This window comes from Dermochelys coriacea, chromosome 7 (assembly GCF_009764565.3).
Source record: "Dermochelys coriacea isolate rDerCor1 chromosome 7, rDerCor1.pri.v4, whole genome shotgun sequence".
NCBI lineage: Eukaryota > Metazoa > Chordata > Testudines > Dermochelyidae > Dermochelys > Dermochelys coriacea.
Window position 1 is genome coordinate 105217505 of NC_050074.1, and position 17023 is coordinate 105234527.

Genomic DNA, 17023 nt, shown 5'->3' on the forward strand with positions numbered 1-17023 from the left:
CTGCGTGATCATGGGAGACTTTAACTTCCCAGATATAGACTTGAGGACGAGTGCTAGTAATAATAATAGGGCTCAGATTTTCCTAGATGTGATAGCTGATGGATTCCTTCATCAGGTAGTTGCTGAACCGACTAGAGGGGATGCCATTTTAGATTTAATTTTGGTGAGTAGTGAGGACCTCATAGAAGAAATGGCTGTAGGGGACAATCTTGGCTCAAGTGATCATGAGCTAATTCAGTTCAAACTAAATGGAAGGATTAACAAAAATAAATCTGCAACTAGAATTTTTGATATCAAAAGGGCTGACTTTCAAAAATGAAGGAAATTAGTTAGGGAAGTGGATTGGACTGAAGAACTTATGGATCTAAAGGTAGAGGAGGCCTGGGATTACTTTAAATCAAAGCTGCAGAAGCTATCGGAAGCCTGTATCCCAAGAAAGGGGAAAAAATTCATAGAAGGGAGTTGTAGACCAAGCTGGATGAGCAAGCATCTTAGAGAGGTGATTAAGAAGAAGCAGAAAGCGTACAGGGAGTGGAAGATGGGAGGGATCAGCAAGGAAAGCTACCTAATTGAGGTCAGAACATGCAGGCATAAAGTGAGACAGGCTAAAAGTCAAGCAGAGTTGGACCTTGCAAAGGGAATTAAAACCAATAGTAAAAGGTTCTATAGCCATATAAATAAGAAAACTAAGAAAGAAGAAGTTGGGCCGCTAAACACTGAGGTTGGAGTGGAGGTTAAAGATAATCTAGGCATGGCCCAATATCTAAACAAATATTTTGCCTCAGTCTTTAATAAGGCTAAAGAGGATCTTAGGGATAATGGTAGCATGACAAATGGGAATGAGGATATGGAGGTAGATATTACCATATCTGAGGTAGAAGCAAAACTGAAACAGCTTAATGGGACTAAATCGGGGGGCCCAGATAATCTTCATCCAAGAATATTAAAGGAATTGTCACCTGAAATTGCAAGCCCATTAGCAAGAATTTTTAATGAATCTGTAAACTCAGGAGTAGTACCAAATGATTGGAGAATTGCTAATATAGTTCCTATTTTTAAGAAAGGAAAAAAAGTGATCCGGGTACTACAGGCCAGTTAGTTTGACATCTGTAGTATGCAAGGTCCTGGAAAAAATTTTGAAGGAGAAATTAGTTAAGGACATTGAAGTCAATGGTAAATGGGACAAAATACAGCATGGTTTTACAAAAGGTAGATCGTGCCAAACCAACCTAATCTCCTTTTTTGAAAAAGTAACAGATTTTTTAGATAAAGGAAATGCAGTGGATCTAATTTACCTAGATTTCAGTAAGGCATTTGATAGCATGCCACATGGGGAATTATTAGTTAAATAGATGGGGATCAATATGAACATCAAAAGGTGGATAAGGAATTGGTTAAGGGGAGACTGCAACGGGTCCTACTGAAAGGCGAACTGTCAGGTTGGAGGGAGGTTACCAGTGGAGTTCCTCAGGGATCGATTTTGGGACCAATCTTATTTAATCTTTTTATTACTGACCTTGGCACAAAAAGTGGGAGTGTGCTAATAAAGTTTGCAGATGATACAAAGCTGGGAGGTATTGCCAATTCAGAGAAGGATCGGGATATTATACAGGAGGATCTGGATGACCTTGTAAACGGGAGTAATAGTAATAGGATGAAATTTAATAGTGAGAAGTGTAAGGTTATGCATTTAGGGATTAATAACAAGAATTTTAGTTATAAGTTGGGGACGCATCAATTAGAAGTAACAGAAGAGGAGAAGGATCTTGGAATATTGGTTGATCATAGGATGATTATGAGCTGCCAATGTGATATGGCTGTGAAAAAAGTTAATGCGGTTTTGGGATGCATCAGGAGAGGCATTTCCAGTAGGGATAAGGAGGTTTTAGTACCATTATACAAGGCACTGGTGAGACCTCACGTAGAATATTGTGTGCAGTTCTGGTCTCCCATGTTTAAAAAGGATGAATTCAAAGTGGAGCAGGTACAGAGAAGGGCTACTAGGATGATCCGAGGAATGGAAAACTTGTCTTATGCAAGGAGACTTAAGGAGCTTGGCTTGTTTAGCCTAACTAAAAGAGGGTTGAGGGGAGATATGATTGCTCTCTATAATATATCAGAGGGATAAATACAGGAGAGGGAGAGGAATTATTTCAGCTCAGCACCAATGTGGACACAAGAACAAATGGGTATAAAATGACCACCAGGAAGTTTAGACTTGAAATTAGACGAAGGTTTCTAACCATCAGAGGAGTGAAGTTTTGGAATAGCCTTCCAAGGGAAGCAGTGGGGGCAAAAGATCTATCTGGTTTTAAGATTCTACTTGATAAGTTTATGGAGGAGATGGTATGGTGGGATAATGGGATTTTGGTAAGTAATTGATCTTTAAATATTCAGGGTAAATAGGACTAATCCCCTGAGATGGGATATTAGATGGATGGGATCTGAGTTACCCAGGAAAGAATTTTCTGTAGTATCTGGCTGGTGAATCTTGCCCATATGCTCAGGGTTTAGCTGATCGCCATATTTGGAATCGGGAATGAATTTTCCTCCAGGGCAGATTGGAGAGGCCTTGGAGTTTTTTTGCCTTCCTCTGTAGCATGGGGCACGGGTGACTTGAGGGAGGCTTCTCTGCTCCTTGAAGTCTTTAAACCATGATTTGAGGACTTCAATAGCTCAGACATAGGTAAGGTTTTTCATAGGAGTGGGTGGGTGAGATTCTGTGGCCTGCGCTGTGCAGGAGGTCGGACTAGATGATCAGAATGGTCCCTTCTGACCTTAGTATCTATGAATCTATAAGTGCTTTGGAGGATAGGATTAAAATTCAGAATGATCTGGACAAATTGGAGAAATGGTCTGAAGTAAATAGTATGCAATTCAATAAGGACAAATGCAAAGTACTCCACTTAGGAAGGAACAATCAGTTGCACACATACAAAATGGGAAATGACTGCCTAGGAAGGAGTACTGTGGAAAGGGATATGGGGATCATAGTGGGTCACAAGATTAATATTAGTCAACAGTTTAACACTGTTGCAAAAAAAGCAAACATCATTCTGGGATGTATTAGCAGGAGTATTGTAAGCAAGATATGAGAAGTAATTCTTCCGCTTTACTCCGCGCTGCTTAGGCCTCAACTGGAGTATTATGTCCTGTTCTGGGCACTGCATTTCAGAAAAGATGTGGACAAATTGGAGAACGTCAAGAGAAGAGCAACAAAAATGATTAAAGGTCTAGAAAACATGACCTATGAGAGAAGATTGAAAAAATTGGGTTTGTTTAGTCTGGAGGAGAGAAGACTGAGAGGGGACATGATAACAATTTTCAAATACATTAAAGGTTGTTACAAGGAGGAGGGAGAAAAATTGTTCTTCTTAACCTCTGAGGATAGGACATGATGCAATGGGCTTAAATTGCAGCAAGGGCGGTTTAGGTTGGACATTAGGAAACACTTTCTAACTGTCAGAGTGGTTAAGAACTGGAATAAATTGCCTAGGGAGGTTGTGGAATCTACATCATTGTGGATCTTTAAGAGCAGGTTGAACAAACACCTCTCAGGGATTGTCTAGATAATACTTATTCCTGCCTTGAGTACAGGGGACTGGACTAGATGATCTCTCAAGGTCCCTTCCAGTTCTGATTCGATGATTCTATGTCCAAGGTTTATGATAGTACTGTTGCATTAAAGTGCCACAATGGCACTTCTAGTCTCTATTCCGAGTGCCGACTGCTCAGATACGCATATTCAAGAACTAAACAAAACTTGTGCTCTGTTTAAAAAAAATAAATAAAAAGTGTTGAGTAATATGCAAGTGTCTCTATTTGCCTGATTTTGTTAATTCCTTTGGAAAAGACTTGGGACCTTGTCCCTTTATAGAACACTTATTATAAATTAACCACATATGCCAATTAGTAGATTACTTTATTTAATGAGACACCGATATGTGGCAGCCTTTAAAGGGTGTGCTTGTTGAAAATGTCACATCCAGCATCAAATGTGTAACACTGGCCTTTTGAGTACGACTGAGAGAAAAAACTACAATTATGGTTGGGCTGTGTGTGAAAAATTGTGGGTAATATATAAAAGTCTCTGTTTCAGGAGTCCAAATTGTACCTCCAGTGACAATTATTTTATTGGAAATGAATTGAATAAGACATGATATCCAAAGCACATGTGTTCAAAGGAGATATCAGAAGAGCAAAAGTAACTTTTCTTTTGCTCTGTCTCTAATCTTTCAGTCTATGAGTACAGTTTGGGTTTCTGAAGCTGAAATAAAACACAGAAATCTTACATATAACACTTTAACAAGTACTGTCATGCTGTTGTACAATGTTGCTATTTCTTATTGCAAGGAAGATAAAACTTGATTTGCAGCATAAAATCTGTGACTACTTGAGAACATGGGTTGAAAGTTTGTAACTTTCATTTCAGAAAGTCTACAGTAATGTAAAGCATAGACTGTTGTCATCCTTTCCACCCAGGGTCCTAAATGTAAGGATTATTTTTCCTTGTTTCAGGGTTTATAGTGCCGTTATGCACTCAGACTCCTGTGAATTTTCCTGAGTTCTTGGAGGACTGCTTTGCTTTTTGAATCAGACAGTTACAAAATACAGTAAAGAATGGCACTTGTGGATAAACACAAAGTCAAACGACAGCGATTGGACAGAATTTGTGAAGGTAAGACTGAGCATAATCCAATATTTCTAATGAAACCTGCATAGATTCTTTAAAAGAAAGTAGAATTGCTGAACTATGGTTAGCATTGGTGTTTGTAAGTGAAACACCTGATCCTGTTTTGAAAGTGACCTGCAAATTATAAGACTTTGGTTTACTGGTCATGTCTTTTGCATTGCTTAGTAATTTATAGTGAAATGACACTCTTATCTATAATCTAGATGCTGCCATATCAAGATGTTGGCTCGGACTTTGTATTTACATTGCCTTACAGAGACGGTGCTACTTTGTTAAAAGTGCTGTACTGTGAGCCCATGTGGAAGTTAATTATCCTAAATCCCAAATGGAAACGAGTAAGGGGTAGGTCTTCCCAGCATTTCCTCACTAAGTCATACCAGTGCCGGTGCCACAGACTATGTGAGAGAGATTGCTGGATGCAAAACAACTACCTCTCTTGTCCACACACTCATGGCAAAGCCACGCTATCTAGCTTAGCATTTTGTAATGCATTTTGAACAATGTCAGTTATGATAGGCACTCTGAAACCAGTTTATGGTTTAAATGGCAATTTAAACGATCGAGATTTTCTGGAGACACACTTACTCCTACACTCCTCGGGCTACAATAAATTCAGCTCTTCAGCAACATTGACAATTTCTATATGTGTTAACTGTGTTTGTTGTTGAAATGTAACTGAATATATCGGACAGAATATTAGACAAACAGTTTTTCCTTCATTAGCAAATGTGTGATGCCAAGACAAATTTGTTTGTAGATCCATTCTGTATTCATAGCATGTATTTGGGTGCATTAGCCCAGGTAGGTTTTTCCTTTACTTTTCTGCATTTTGTTCAGTGTCACAACAGAACGACAGCCAGTAGTTAATGTATCTCTGCTGCAGCTTCAGATGGCATAAGCTACTTTTATTTACTTATGAGAAAAGTCAAGTGGTGCCAGACAACCTCAGACTTTCCAATGTGCTCGCTAATACTTCTCTGATAAGAGCTGGCGGCCATCTCATAAAAATTTTACAAGCTTTAGCAAAAAAGAAACAAAGTGTCATTAAAGCAGCTGGAGCTTAAATCTTGTCTGCTGAGTGATTATCTATGTTTAAAGGGAGAATCTATCCAGGTAGATGGTTTAAATTCTTACGAACAATGGCTTGTAGGGGTACACTTCAAAGTATTATGTTAAATGCTCCCAAATAAAATTCTGCTCTTGGATGTGGGCACACAACTCCCACTGAAGTTTTATGATGCCAAGAAACACATTTTATAACAATTTTCAGCAAAACATATAAGATCCCTCAGGTTGCACAACTGAAGGCAAAACTGAGTCCCTACATGTTTTGCTCTAGTGGCTATGGACTGTGTTTTTCTTGATACAGCAGTAATTAAATACAACTTCTTCACTATCATTTTAAGCTTTCCATGAATTATTTAACCATTAATTGTGTGGGGTGATCCTAGTGATCTCCTTGGATATACAACCCGCACATGAAACACACATTGATACTGATATCCCTCAGGAAGCAGTATTATTCATCAGATAGGACTGCATTTCAAGCTCAATGCAGAAAGCACAAAATTGAAAAATGAGTTCTTCATTTAATCATGTAATATAGAAAAATGTAAAAGCCATTCCACCTGTCAGTTTAATTAACCCAAGCAAAACTGGGTTAATCTGCTTTAACTCTGCTCCAGAGCATGTTGCCTTTGTAATACGGGGTGGGGGGTGGGGGGTCGGGAGGAAGTTGCTGACAGTGGCTGGAATATATGGCAGCAAAGAGTTACGTATCTATCCATTTGAATGCCATAAACACTCAGGTGTAGTGTTCTATCTTATCTTTAAAAAATGACTTTGAACCTGACTTAAAAGACTTATATTGACAGAGTTGGGATTTTCAAAAGCAGCCTTTCCAGTTTGATGTTTACTATCAGATCTGGTTGCTGAGTGAACAAGAAACTCAAAAGGATCATAGGACAAACCTGCTAGCAGAACATTAGATATGATTGAAGTTTAGATTATTTTCCTCTGAACAACTGATTTGAGTTTTTTGTTCTTTCTTGGCTAAAATCATTTTCTAATCTGTAAAAGTGCCATTTACATAACTTTTGAAAAAAGCACATTTGCCGATCACTAACTTCGTTTGTGATTTGAATTAAATTGATGGGATTTATTGTTGTGCAGCAGCATGTTATGTTGTGTGTGACTTCCAAAATGTTGAAAGGTTACAGGTTAGGATCGACTGTAATGACCATTGTAAAACTAATCCTGAAAAAATAATTTTCCAGAGTCTTAGGCTATATCTACATTTAAAACATTATGGCAGCACAGCTGCAGCTGTGGCACTATAGTGCTTCAATGTAGACATGCACTACAGTGACTTCTCCTGTGGCTGTAGTTAATCCATCTCCCCAAGAGGCGGTAGCTAGGTCAACAGAACTAGTGCTGTCTACACCAGGGTTTAGGTTGGCTTAACTACATCTCTCAGGGGAGTGGACTTTTCACACCCCTGCCCAACGTAGCTCAGTCAATCAGTGGAGACCAGCCTGTACGGTTGTAGGATTATCATACACTACATTGGCTTTGCTGAAGGCTATTTTTTTGTTGAAATATCTTTTATTGTGGTCAGGTTGGACTGTGGGGTAATAAATTCCTGAACACTGGCCATTCCAGCTGCTATGAAAGCATAATTTGAAAAAGCAGGCATTTTACTTTGCCTGATTTTGTCTTGGGGTCTTCAAATATTATATGGAATTATTGGTGTAGGGGAGGGTACAGTAGCAGACAAATGAAAGAAGTGGAGAAGCTTCCACAGGAGACATTTAAAGAGACAAACACCAGGGTATCCCATGGCTCAGTAGTTTGGGCATGTTCCTCAGATGTGGGAGACCAGTATTCAAATCCCTTCTCCACCTGGGTCTCCCACATCCTAGATAAGTGATCTAACCACCAGGCTAAAGGTTATAGGGAAGTTGCCACTGGCACCACCACCATCACCTACTCCATCGGTCACTTTGTGAATCTAACCATGTTGAAAAAATCCATTCTGGTCAGACAAAACGTGGAAGCTTATCAGAACAACTTCCTAGAGTTGCAAGCAGTCCAGAAAGTGGTTCTCTCTACTCTAGTCTTACCTGCCCTGGTGGATTTGGTTGCCATTCATGTGAAAAGCAACACTAGGACTTCCATGGCATACTGACACTTCCAGGCTGGAACAAGAAAATACAAGTTAAAATTCCTTAATGAAAAAAGGGGGAATTCTCTCGCTCCTGGGTCAGGAAGCTTTTTGTTTTGTTTGTTTACAGTAGTGTCCATTGTGTGATAGCTGCTTACCAAGACCTCATTAAGGACAACTTCTGCTCTGAGGAGCTAACAACATAAGGCATTTAATGATTAAAACAAGCCTTGGGACTAATAAACAGCCTGTAGGTCAACTAAATAGATGGTTTTGGTTTTGTTTGTTTGTTTGTTTGTTGTTAAGAAATAAATTCCTGTTTATGTCAGGAAATTTGTATCACAAATGGTCATTCAAAGAGAAACAGTGTGTTAGAGATTATATCAAGTATGAATACATTTGCCAATACTGGGTAAAAATTACTCATTTAGAATAAAGAGGGAAGTAGTCTATTAGTAAATTTGAGCTGGCTTTGTTTCATGAGTATAATTCATTGCAGAGAGGTTTTTTTCTCCCTTCCCAATAAAACTATTTGTTTTTCTTTTTGCCTGTCAAGACATAAAACCATCAGACTTTTTAGCAAGTGTAGCTTACCAAGTTTCTCTATGGGGAAAGAGAGAAATTAATTAAGAGAGGCAAATAAAAAGTTTTGCAGATCCTCAGCTGATAAACTTATTTTATGTTGATTTACACCAACAGAGGTTCTGGCAAACTCCACTTAAAATTTTGGTTAATGATTGGTTCCTCCTGATTTGGTGCTCTGTTCCAGTATATCCATCTGACATTCACTGGTCTATGCATTACTTTCTAACTCACTCACATTTTTCAAAAAGGCCTTTCCTTGAAGCTTATTATTCCTTGTGGTGTTGGTTTCAGAGTAGCAGCCGTGTTAGTCTATATCCACAAAAAGAAAAGGAGGACTTGTGGCACCTTTGAGACTAACAAATTTATTTGAGCATAAGCTTTCGTGAGCTACAGCTCACTTCATCGGATGCATTCAGTGGAAAATACAGTGGGGAGATTTATATACACAGAGAATATGAAACAATGGTCTTACCATACACACTGTAACGAGAGTGATCAGGTAAGGTGAACTATTACCAGCAGGAGAGGGGGGGAAAGGAGGGGCGGAAACCTTTTGTAGTGATAATCAAGGTGGACCTTTTCCAGCAGTTGACAAGAACGTCTGAGAAACAGTGGGGGGGGGGGGGATAAACATGGGGAAATAGTTTTACTTTGTGTAATGACTCATACACTCCCAGTCTCTATTCAAGCCTAAATTAATTGTATCCAGTTAGCAAATTAATTCCAATTCAGCAGTCTCTCATTGGAGTCTGTTTTTGAAGCTTTTTTGTTGAAGTATAGCCACTCTTAGGTCTGTAATCGAGTGACCAGAGAGATTGAAGTGTTCTCTGACTGGTTTTTGAATGTTATATTTCTTGACATCTGATTTGTGTCCATTTATTCTTTTACATAGAGACTGTCCAGTTTGGCTAATGTACATGGCAGAGGGGCATTGCTAGCACATGATGGCATATATCACATTGGTAGATGTGCAGGTGAACAAGCCTCTGATAGTGTGGTTGATGTGATTAGGCCCTATGATGGTGTCCCCTGAATAGATATGTGGACACAGTTGGCAACAGGCTTTGTTGCAAGGATAGGTTCCTGGGTTAGTGGTTCTGTTGTGTGGTGTGTGGTTGCTGGTAAGTATTTGCTTCAGGTTGGGAGGCTGTCTGTAAGCAAGGACTGGCCTGTCTCCCAAGATCTGTGAGAGTGATGGGTCGTCCTTCAGGATAGGTTGTAGATCCTTGATGATGCATTGGAGAGATTTTAGTTGGGGGCTGAAGGTGATGGCTAGTGGCGTTCTGTTATTTTCTTTGTTGGGCCTGTCCTGTAGTAGGTAACTTCTGGGTACTCTTCTGGCTCTGTCAATCTGTTTCTTCACTTCAGCATATGGGTATTATAGTTGTAAGAACGCTTGATAGAGATCTTGTAGGTGTTTGTCTCTGCCTGAGGGGTTGGAGCAAATGCAGTTGTATCATAGAGCTTGGCTGAAGATAATGGATCATGTGGTGTGGTCTGGATGAAAGCTGGAGGCATGTAGGTAGGCATAGCGGTCAGTAGGTTTCCGGTATAGGGTGGTGTTTATGTGACCATCACTTATTAGCACCGTAGTGTCCAGGAAGTAGATCTCTTGTGTGGACTGGTCCAGGCTGAGTTGATGGTGAGGTGGAAATTATTGAAATCATGGTGGAATTCTTCAAGGGCTTCTTTTCCATGGGTCTAGATGATGAAGATGTCATCAATGTAGCGCAAGTAGAGTAGGGGCATTAGGGGACGAGAGCTAAGGAAGTGTTGTTCTAAGTCAGCCATAAAAATGTTAGCATAGTGTGGGGCCCTGCGGGTACTCATCACAGTGCTGCTGATTTGAAGGTATACAATGTCCCCAAATGTGAAATAGTTATGGTGAGGACAAAGTCACAAAGTTCAGCCACCAGATTCCGGTAGTGCTGTGAAATATCTGTGTGATGAAAAGGCATCATGGACATTAACAAGGTGTCCAGGTTCTTGGGGGATCCCTGCAGTTAGTGTCTGTAGGGTCTAATGAAGTTTGTGGGTCTTCAGATACAACAAAAAAAGTTGACATAAATCCTGTGCAGGGAGTTCACATGAATGAACAAAGTTCAGGCAACCACAGTGGGTTCATAAATGTAGGTCAAGCTAAGTCCTCTCACCATGTTGATTCAGACTTTCCCCGTAGGTATAAATGAACATTTCTTGGCTTGTGAATAAGCTATTGTGCATGTTCCAAATGAGACAGATGTGCAGTCATTTTTACAGCATTAAGGAATGTGGTGGTGTTGGTTTTTGTTCAAGCCTATATGTGTATTTTATGCACATTTGCTCACTTGTGTTACATCACCCAAACTGTGGCATGAGGGAAAACTCCATGACAAGATTTAGAATGTGAGTTACACATGAAACAAGCTGTACAAATAAAAGAAAAACAATTTGTTGGTTTTCTTTGGTAAAGTGTAAAACAAATTAACTGAGCCCTAATAGTATAGATAGGAATACTGGTGCAATTTGCATGAATTCCATGTGCAGCTTTTTTTGTATTGGATATCCAACATAGCCTACTATTGAAAGTAGAACATCTTTTCCCATGGTGTTTGTTAGCTGTCCATAACCCAAAATAAAGATCTCTGTCTTCTGTCTTTGCTTTATACTTGTCTAATCTGCAGTTTAGCCTTGTTGTTATTCATGAACTACTTCTACACCATAGGCTTAATTTTCAGCCTTGATAGTTTTTCCATTTATTCAGTTTATACATTAATAAAAACATAGCAACTGTGATATTTTCCCCCCTTTGTACTTCAGAATATGCAATCTGTAGTATAGTCAGCAACCTGTTCTATCAACTATCAATAAGTGAACTCATCTGAGGTTTACAGTGTTAATTTTTCAGCTTCCTGACAGCCATAGGCATATGTGCTTGAAAATGATCTATTCTCAATGACTGATTTGAACAATATATATTCTTATTCATCACTAACGCCTTGAATGTGATCACCCTGAATTTTGGAGAAGTTTGAATCTCGATCCAGAGTTTCAGGCTTGAGCCCATCTCTACAAAATGTACCTATTACAAACTATTTTGAAAGAAGTTGGATGTCTGGTCTCACTACAGTAAAGTTGCAGGGAAACACATTATATAGATTTCTTTCACAAGTATACTTTTCAGTACCCATGAACACAGGTAATGTATGTAATTGCTTCAACAGTAATTTCTAGCATTGAGTATGAATTCTTGTTACATTACGCTTGAGTGGGGTTGCTTGTTAGTTTCCCACTGACACTTCAGTATAGACTGTTAGGTTAACAGTATTAATTTAATGAATTTATTTAAAGTCTTCAATATATCCTGTTCTTAGTTTAAAAAGAAAAACTATCTGCAGCTAACATGCCCAAACCTGCCTGATGTATGTGTACACAAGGCCAAAATTTCCATTGTTGTAGCTGTTGACTTCAGTAGAGTTATGCTATGGATGAATTTGGTCCCCTATGTTAAAGTTAACTCCAAGAAGTTTAAAGAAGTATCCCATATAGTATGAAAACATTGGTTTCATCCAGTGCTTGGAAGACAGTTTTCTCACAAGAAGCAGCTTCTGACAAGGCCAGTGTCCATTCCAGCAGTGCAGATGGAGATGTCTTTCCAGTATCTTTAAAAAAAAAAAAAAAAAAAAAAAGAGGAATCCTTGTGGCACCTTAGAGACTAACAGATTTATTTGGGCTAAGCTTTCATGAACTAAAACCCACTTCATCAGATGCTTGGAGTGAAAAATACCGTAAGCAGTGTATATATATTACAGCACATGTGCTGTAATGTAAAATATACTGTAAAATATATATACTGTGTACTATATTTTTCACTCCATTCATCGGATGAAGTGGTTTTAGCCCACGAAAGCTTATGCCCAAATAAATGTGTTCGTCTCTAAGGTGCCACAAGGACTCCTCGTTATTTTTGCTGATACAGACTAACACGGCTACCCCCTCTGAAACCTGTTTCCAGTATCTTAGTAATTCCTCCTTGGCAATTACATTTCTTGAAACTTTTATTAATTGTATTTTTTTTCCAGTGGTCTCTCCCAAATATTTATAACAGGACTCCAAAGTGTCCTGTTTTTGCGCAGCAGCACACTGTCACTTCTCCAGCAAGAGGCACTGCTGACAGTTCTGGGAAGCCATTCTCCCTAGTCTCTGCTGGGAAGGAGGAGAGCAGAGAAGTGATAAGATGAAACTAAAAGTGGACATTCCATCACCAAATGCACCATTAGCCACAAGTGCAATGATTGCCATGAGATGTAGTTTAAGGAGTCTCTTTTGTTGAAAGGATTCATTCCTCTGAGAGGAACAAATAGTCAGTAGATTTATTGTTCTCATGCATGGGGTGACAGAGACTCAGTGTAACTTCCCCTCTCTCTTCTGCCCTCAGTTTTCTTCCTGTTGCTCTCCACAGGGCCTGATCCTGCCCATGTATTAAGCTGTCTCCCCTTCATCCTCTTTCATGATCCTGAGTGACATGTGTCTTCTTGTTTTATTTTGAGAATATGGTCACATTACACTCCTGTTGCTCCCTTTGGAAGTCCAAGAAGTATGTATCTGTTTTACAGGAGGCAAAAGGATATTGTAATATGGATATCTTCCTTAATCTCAGACTCGATACTCTAATGGTACCTTCTGACGTTAAATTTATTAATCTAAAACACGGATTCTCAAACTGTGGGTCAGGACTACAAAGTGGGTTGCAACACCATTTTAATGGTGTCACCAAAGCTGGTGTTACACTTGCTGAAGCCCGAAGTCCAAGGGCTTCAGCCCTGAGCAGGGGGGATAAGGTTACATGCCCCCCCACCCAGGGCAGAAGCCTTGGGGCAGCTTTGCCCACTCTTCCCCCTGGCAGCGGAGCTTGGGCTTCAGTCCCTCCTCCTGGGGTGGTGTAGTAATTTTTGTTCTCAGAAGGGGGTCATGGACCCGCTGATCTAAAACATCTATTAATAAATAATTTATATTTGAAAGAATATTTGTCCAAATATTCTTTTACCCTGTGAAGAGTTCCAAAACATGGGAAATGTGTCTTGTAGTTCTTGAGTATCACCATAAAAAAGAGTCTCCTGAGATTCCACCTTTTAATCTTGTCAGGAATCCAGTAATACTACATCATCATTATTATTATTTATTATTTATTTATTCATTTATTTATTTATTTATTTATTTATATGGAGGCCCAGGCATGCATGGCAGAGGTCAGAATTCTAAAGCATATTCATTTAAGATTCTAGTTTGTGGGAGAGATATAATTCCAAGCCTTTTTGTTACGGATGATATTTAAATCTTACTCCCAAATTCTTTTAATATCGTGATGAATTTTGACCTCATGGTCTAATACCAAATTTTGGATGCTTGATGTGATTTCTAAAGGATTTTTAAAAAACCATTCCTAGATTAGATCTTTGAGTATTTGAGGGACATGCCCAATGAACCATGCATGCCAGTTTTTAGATCACTATGCAGCATCCGGATTGATGGATTTTTTTTTTTGTAATTCCTGAAAGTATATGCATTTTTGGTATAGGAGTAAAAAAAAAAAAAAAAAAAGTTAACCCTTTGCTGGTGCAAGAATTGCACAATATTTTTCCTGTTAATTGTTTTGTAAGTGATATTCTAAATATTTGAATGCAAAAATTTTGCCTGGTTGAAGTCTGGTTGTAAATCTCATTCCAAAATTTCAAGATGGTGTTTACAGCGAGGTTTTTAGTTTTTATGTCTCTGAGTGCATTCTAGATTCTCACGTTCCTGTTAATCGGAATTGCATCTTTATCCACAAGAGTAAATGCTCATTCTTTGCTAGATTTTACAAGGCCATGCTAGATTGAAACCTGTTTCATAGATAATGGGTCTCTGCTGCACTTGGTGATTTTTAATTCTCCATTTTCTAAACTTGGCATAAAACTTGGAGGCTTTAATCCTAGAACTTGTTATTCAAAGGCAGCTTTAGATGGATTTTTCCAGTTCCGTGAAGTACTGCATTGAGCATCTTCCTAGGAAGTTACAGCAGCCCAGTACTGGAGTAATTCTTGTGTATATGCATGAATGAAGTGCAGGCAAAGTGAGGCTGTCTTTCAAAGAGACTATATATACTGGTTTTCCCGGTGGGACTCCCAGTCACCAGAGGGCTTTATTCCCCTGGTGGATTGCTGCTTCTTGCAAAGTCTGTGGCCTGTCTAAATCTCTTCCCTAGCTGATGATCGTGTCTGTACCATACTTTACATCTTAGGAAAAGCCATCCCACATTTTAGGATATCTAGAGTAGTCCTGTTCAGTATTCTAGGAATCTTCCAAATATTCCCAACAGAGATACTCAGAACCAGTTTCTATAGGCCCCTCTTGAATAGTGAGAAGATCCTGGGTGTCAGAACGCTGCTCTATCTTTGCACTACAGCAGCTCAGTACATACATACTGCTGTTATGGCTTTTGGCAGAGATATTTACCCTGAAAGCCAGGTTGAGTGACCAGGAGCCATAAGTTCCCATTTGTAATAAAAAGCTTTGGAAGTTTCTATGATCTGCAGATATTTACTACAGAATTGAGCTGTGTAAGTTAATGCTTTTCATGGTACTCAACCCTATAAAATAATAGAAGGTTGAAATAGGTGCAGTGAGTGTGTCTAGAAACACCCATTAGAGAGATTGTTGTTTCTTTATTCAACATCTCTAGTGTCCTGTGTACTGAAAAATCATAGATATGCAGCCTGCCATAGAGTGCTTATTGGCTAATTGAAGATATAATCACACCAAACAAAAATAAAGGAAGGAAGTTGAGTGACAAGAAGTCAAGGTTAGGGTTGCCAACCCCCCAGGATTGCCCTGGAGTCTCCAGGAATTAAAGATTAATCTTTAATTAAAGATTATGTCATGTGATGAAACCTCCAGGAATACATCCAACCAAAAATCCAATACAATAATAAGGTTGTGAGTTACTTAAGTTTACTAGCTGTATGTCTTTGTGGGTTCCACAGTATAAAAAAAGTAAATAGCATGATTTTTTTTTAAAAAAAAAAAAAAAGTGATCTGCAGATAGTCTGCTACAATGGGATGAGAAAAATAATGTGCAGAGAACCTTTCCAAACACTTTGTAACCACAGATGCAGGTAATGCAAATGCACACCATTGCAGGTGGATCTGAAATGCTTTAGAAATCCACTGCTATCTTTGAGTATTGCCACAAAGATATCTGGGTTTTTCTGGGCTATTAGCAAATTATTGTTGCTCAGAATGGCATTAGTCACTTAGAACCAGTTTTCTGCAGTAACTGCCTTTGTTTTTTGGCATGTGTGGGTCCTTTGGCTTTGCTTCGGTTTCTCCTACATATGTTCAGACCACACATTCCTTTTTCTTTTTTTGGAATATGCTTTTCATGTGCATGGGGCCATTTTTGTACAGTAAATTGGAATGGCAGCATAATTAAGTTGGAGGTTTTAGCTTGTCTGTAGTATTTAGAGGCAGGGTTTTTTAAAGAGTTCTTACAGTTTTCAGTGCACAAGCCATGGGAATATGTGATCCAGTGTTTTCAATAAATTTATATCCCATTTTCAGGGAGGTTGAATTGCAAATATACATAAGCTTTTGTTTTTGGCTTTTAAAGTGGCCAGAATCTAGAGTTACATGGGGCTGCGACTGCTTAGTGTTCAGCTAATCTTAAAAGAGTTTTTGTTGTAATGGACCAACTTGGTATTTGGGTTTTCTTTGGAGTGTTTTGTTGAAGTTTTTAAGCATCCATGCTTTTGGTTTGGGAATTCGTAAAAGCACGTGGCACAACTCCAAAAGTTGAATGCTTTCAGATGCTGTTCTTATTCCTTTGATTTTTGAAAATGATTCCTGTGCAATCCTGCTAATTTTCTCTTTGTACTTATCTAATTTAGAAAGAAGCTGCTATAAAGCCTATCTGTGCAGTGTTTGTTGCCACTGTGTAAGAGCTTTTTGCAAAGCCAAATTTCAGCAAATACAATGACTTCCTAGGGTTTATCACGCCCCACCTCCCTAGATTTTTATTTAAACTAAGTTCTTTATGTGGCATTTACAGCGCATGTCATTCCTTTCCCCCTTCTTTATCCACTATATACCAGAAAATGTTTAACTGCATCTCAGCAATGCCTCTTGAGGAGATGCAAGCCAAAGAGAGGAAGTAATAAAGAGCTACCTAAGCTTCAGCAGTCATTATGCACAATGATGCATTTTCAGTAGAAGGGCAGACATTCAGAGAGCTATAAGATTACTCTTACTCTGCACCTTTTTGGTGCATTTTATTCAGGGAACTCAAAGCATGTTAAGAACACTAATGAATTAATATCTTCACAACATCACAGTGAAGTAGGTACATGTTATGATACCCACTTTATAAATGGGCAATCTGAGATCAGAGAAGTTAAGGAACTTAACCAAGGTGTCACAGTGAGTCAGTGGCAGAGCCAGGAATAGAACCCAGGAGTACTGATACATAATCCCTTCCCTAACCACTAAGCACAGTCCTTCTCAAGGGGCTTTTCACTTACACTGATAGCATGGGTGGCAGGTATAATAGGCCAAGGGAGGCTCTGCCC

At 39.0% G+C, this 17023-nt stretch overlaps 1 protein-coding gene across 16 annotated transcripts in view; it reads left to right on the forward strand.

Annotated features, from left to right (window-relative positions):
• The window catches only part of CTBP2 (C-terminal binding protein 2), a 305318-nt gene that overhangs the window by 207513 nt on the left and 80782 nt on the right, over window positions 1–17023 (forward strand). For all 16 annotated transcript variants that reach the window (XR_006282902.1, XR_005293916.2, XR_005293917.2 and 13 more), the window contains one exon: window positions 4519–4678. Coding sequence is in view for 13 of the 16 variants with exons in the window: in XM_043519410.1 (XP_043375345.1) it covers window positions 4621–4678 (58 nt within the window). In the remaining 3 variants the exon portion in view is untranslated. The remainder of the gene's footprint in view (window positions 1–4518; window positions 4679–17023) is intronic.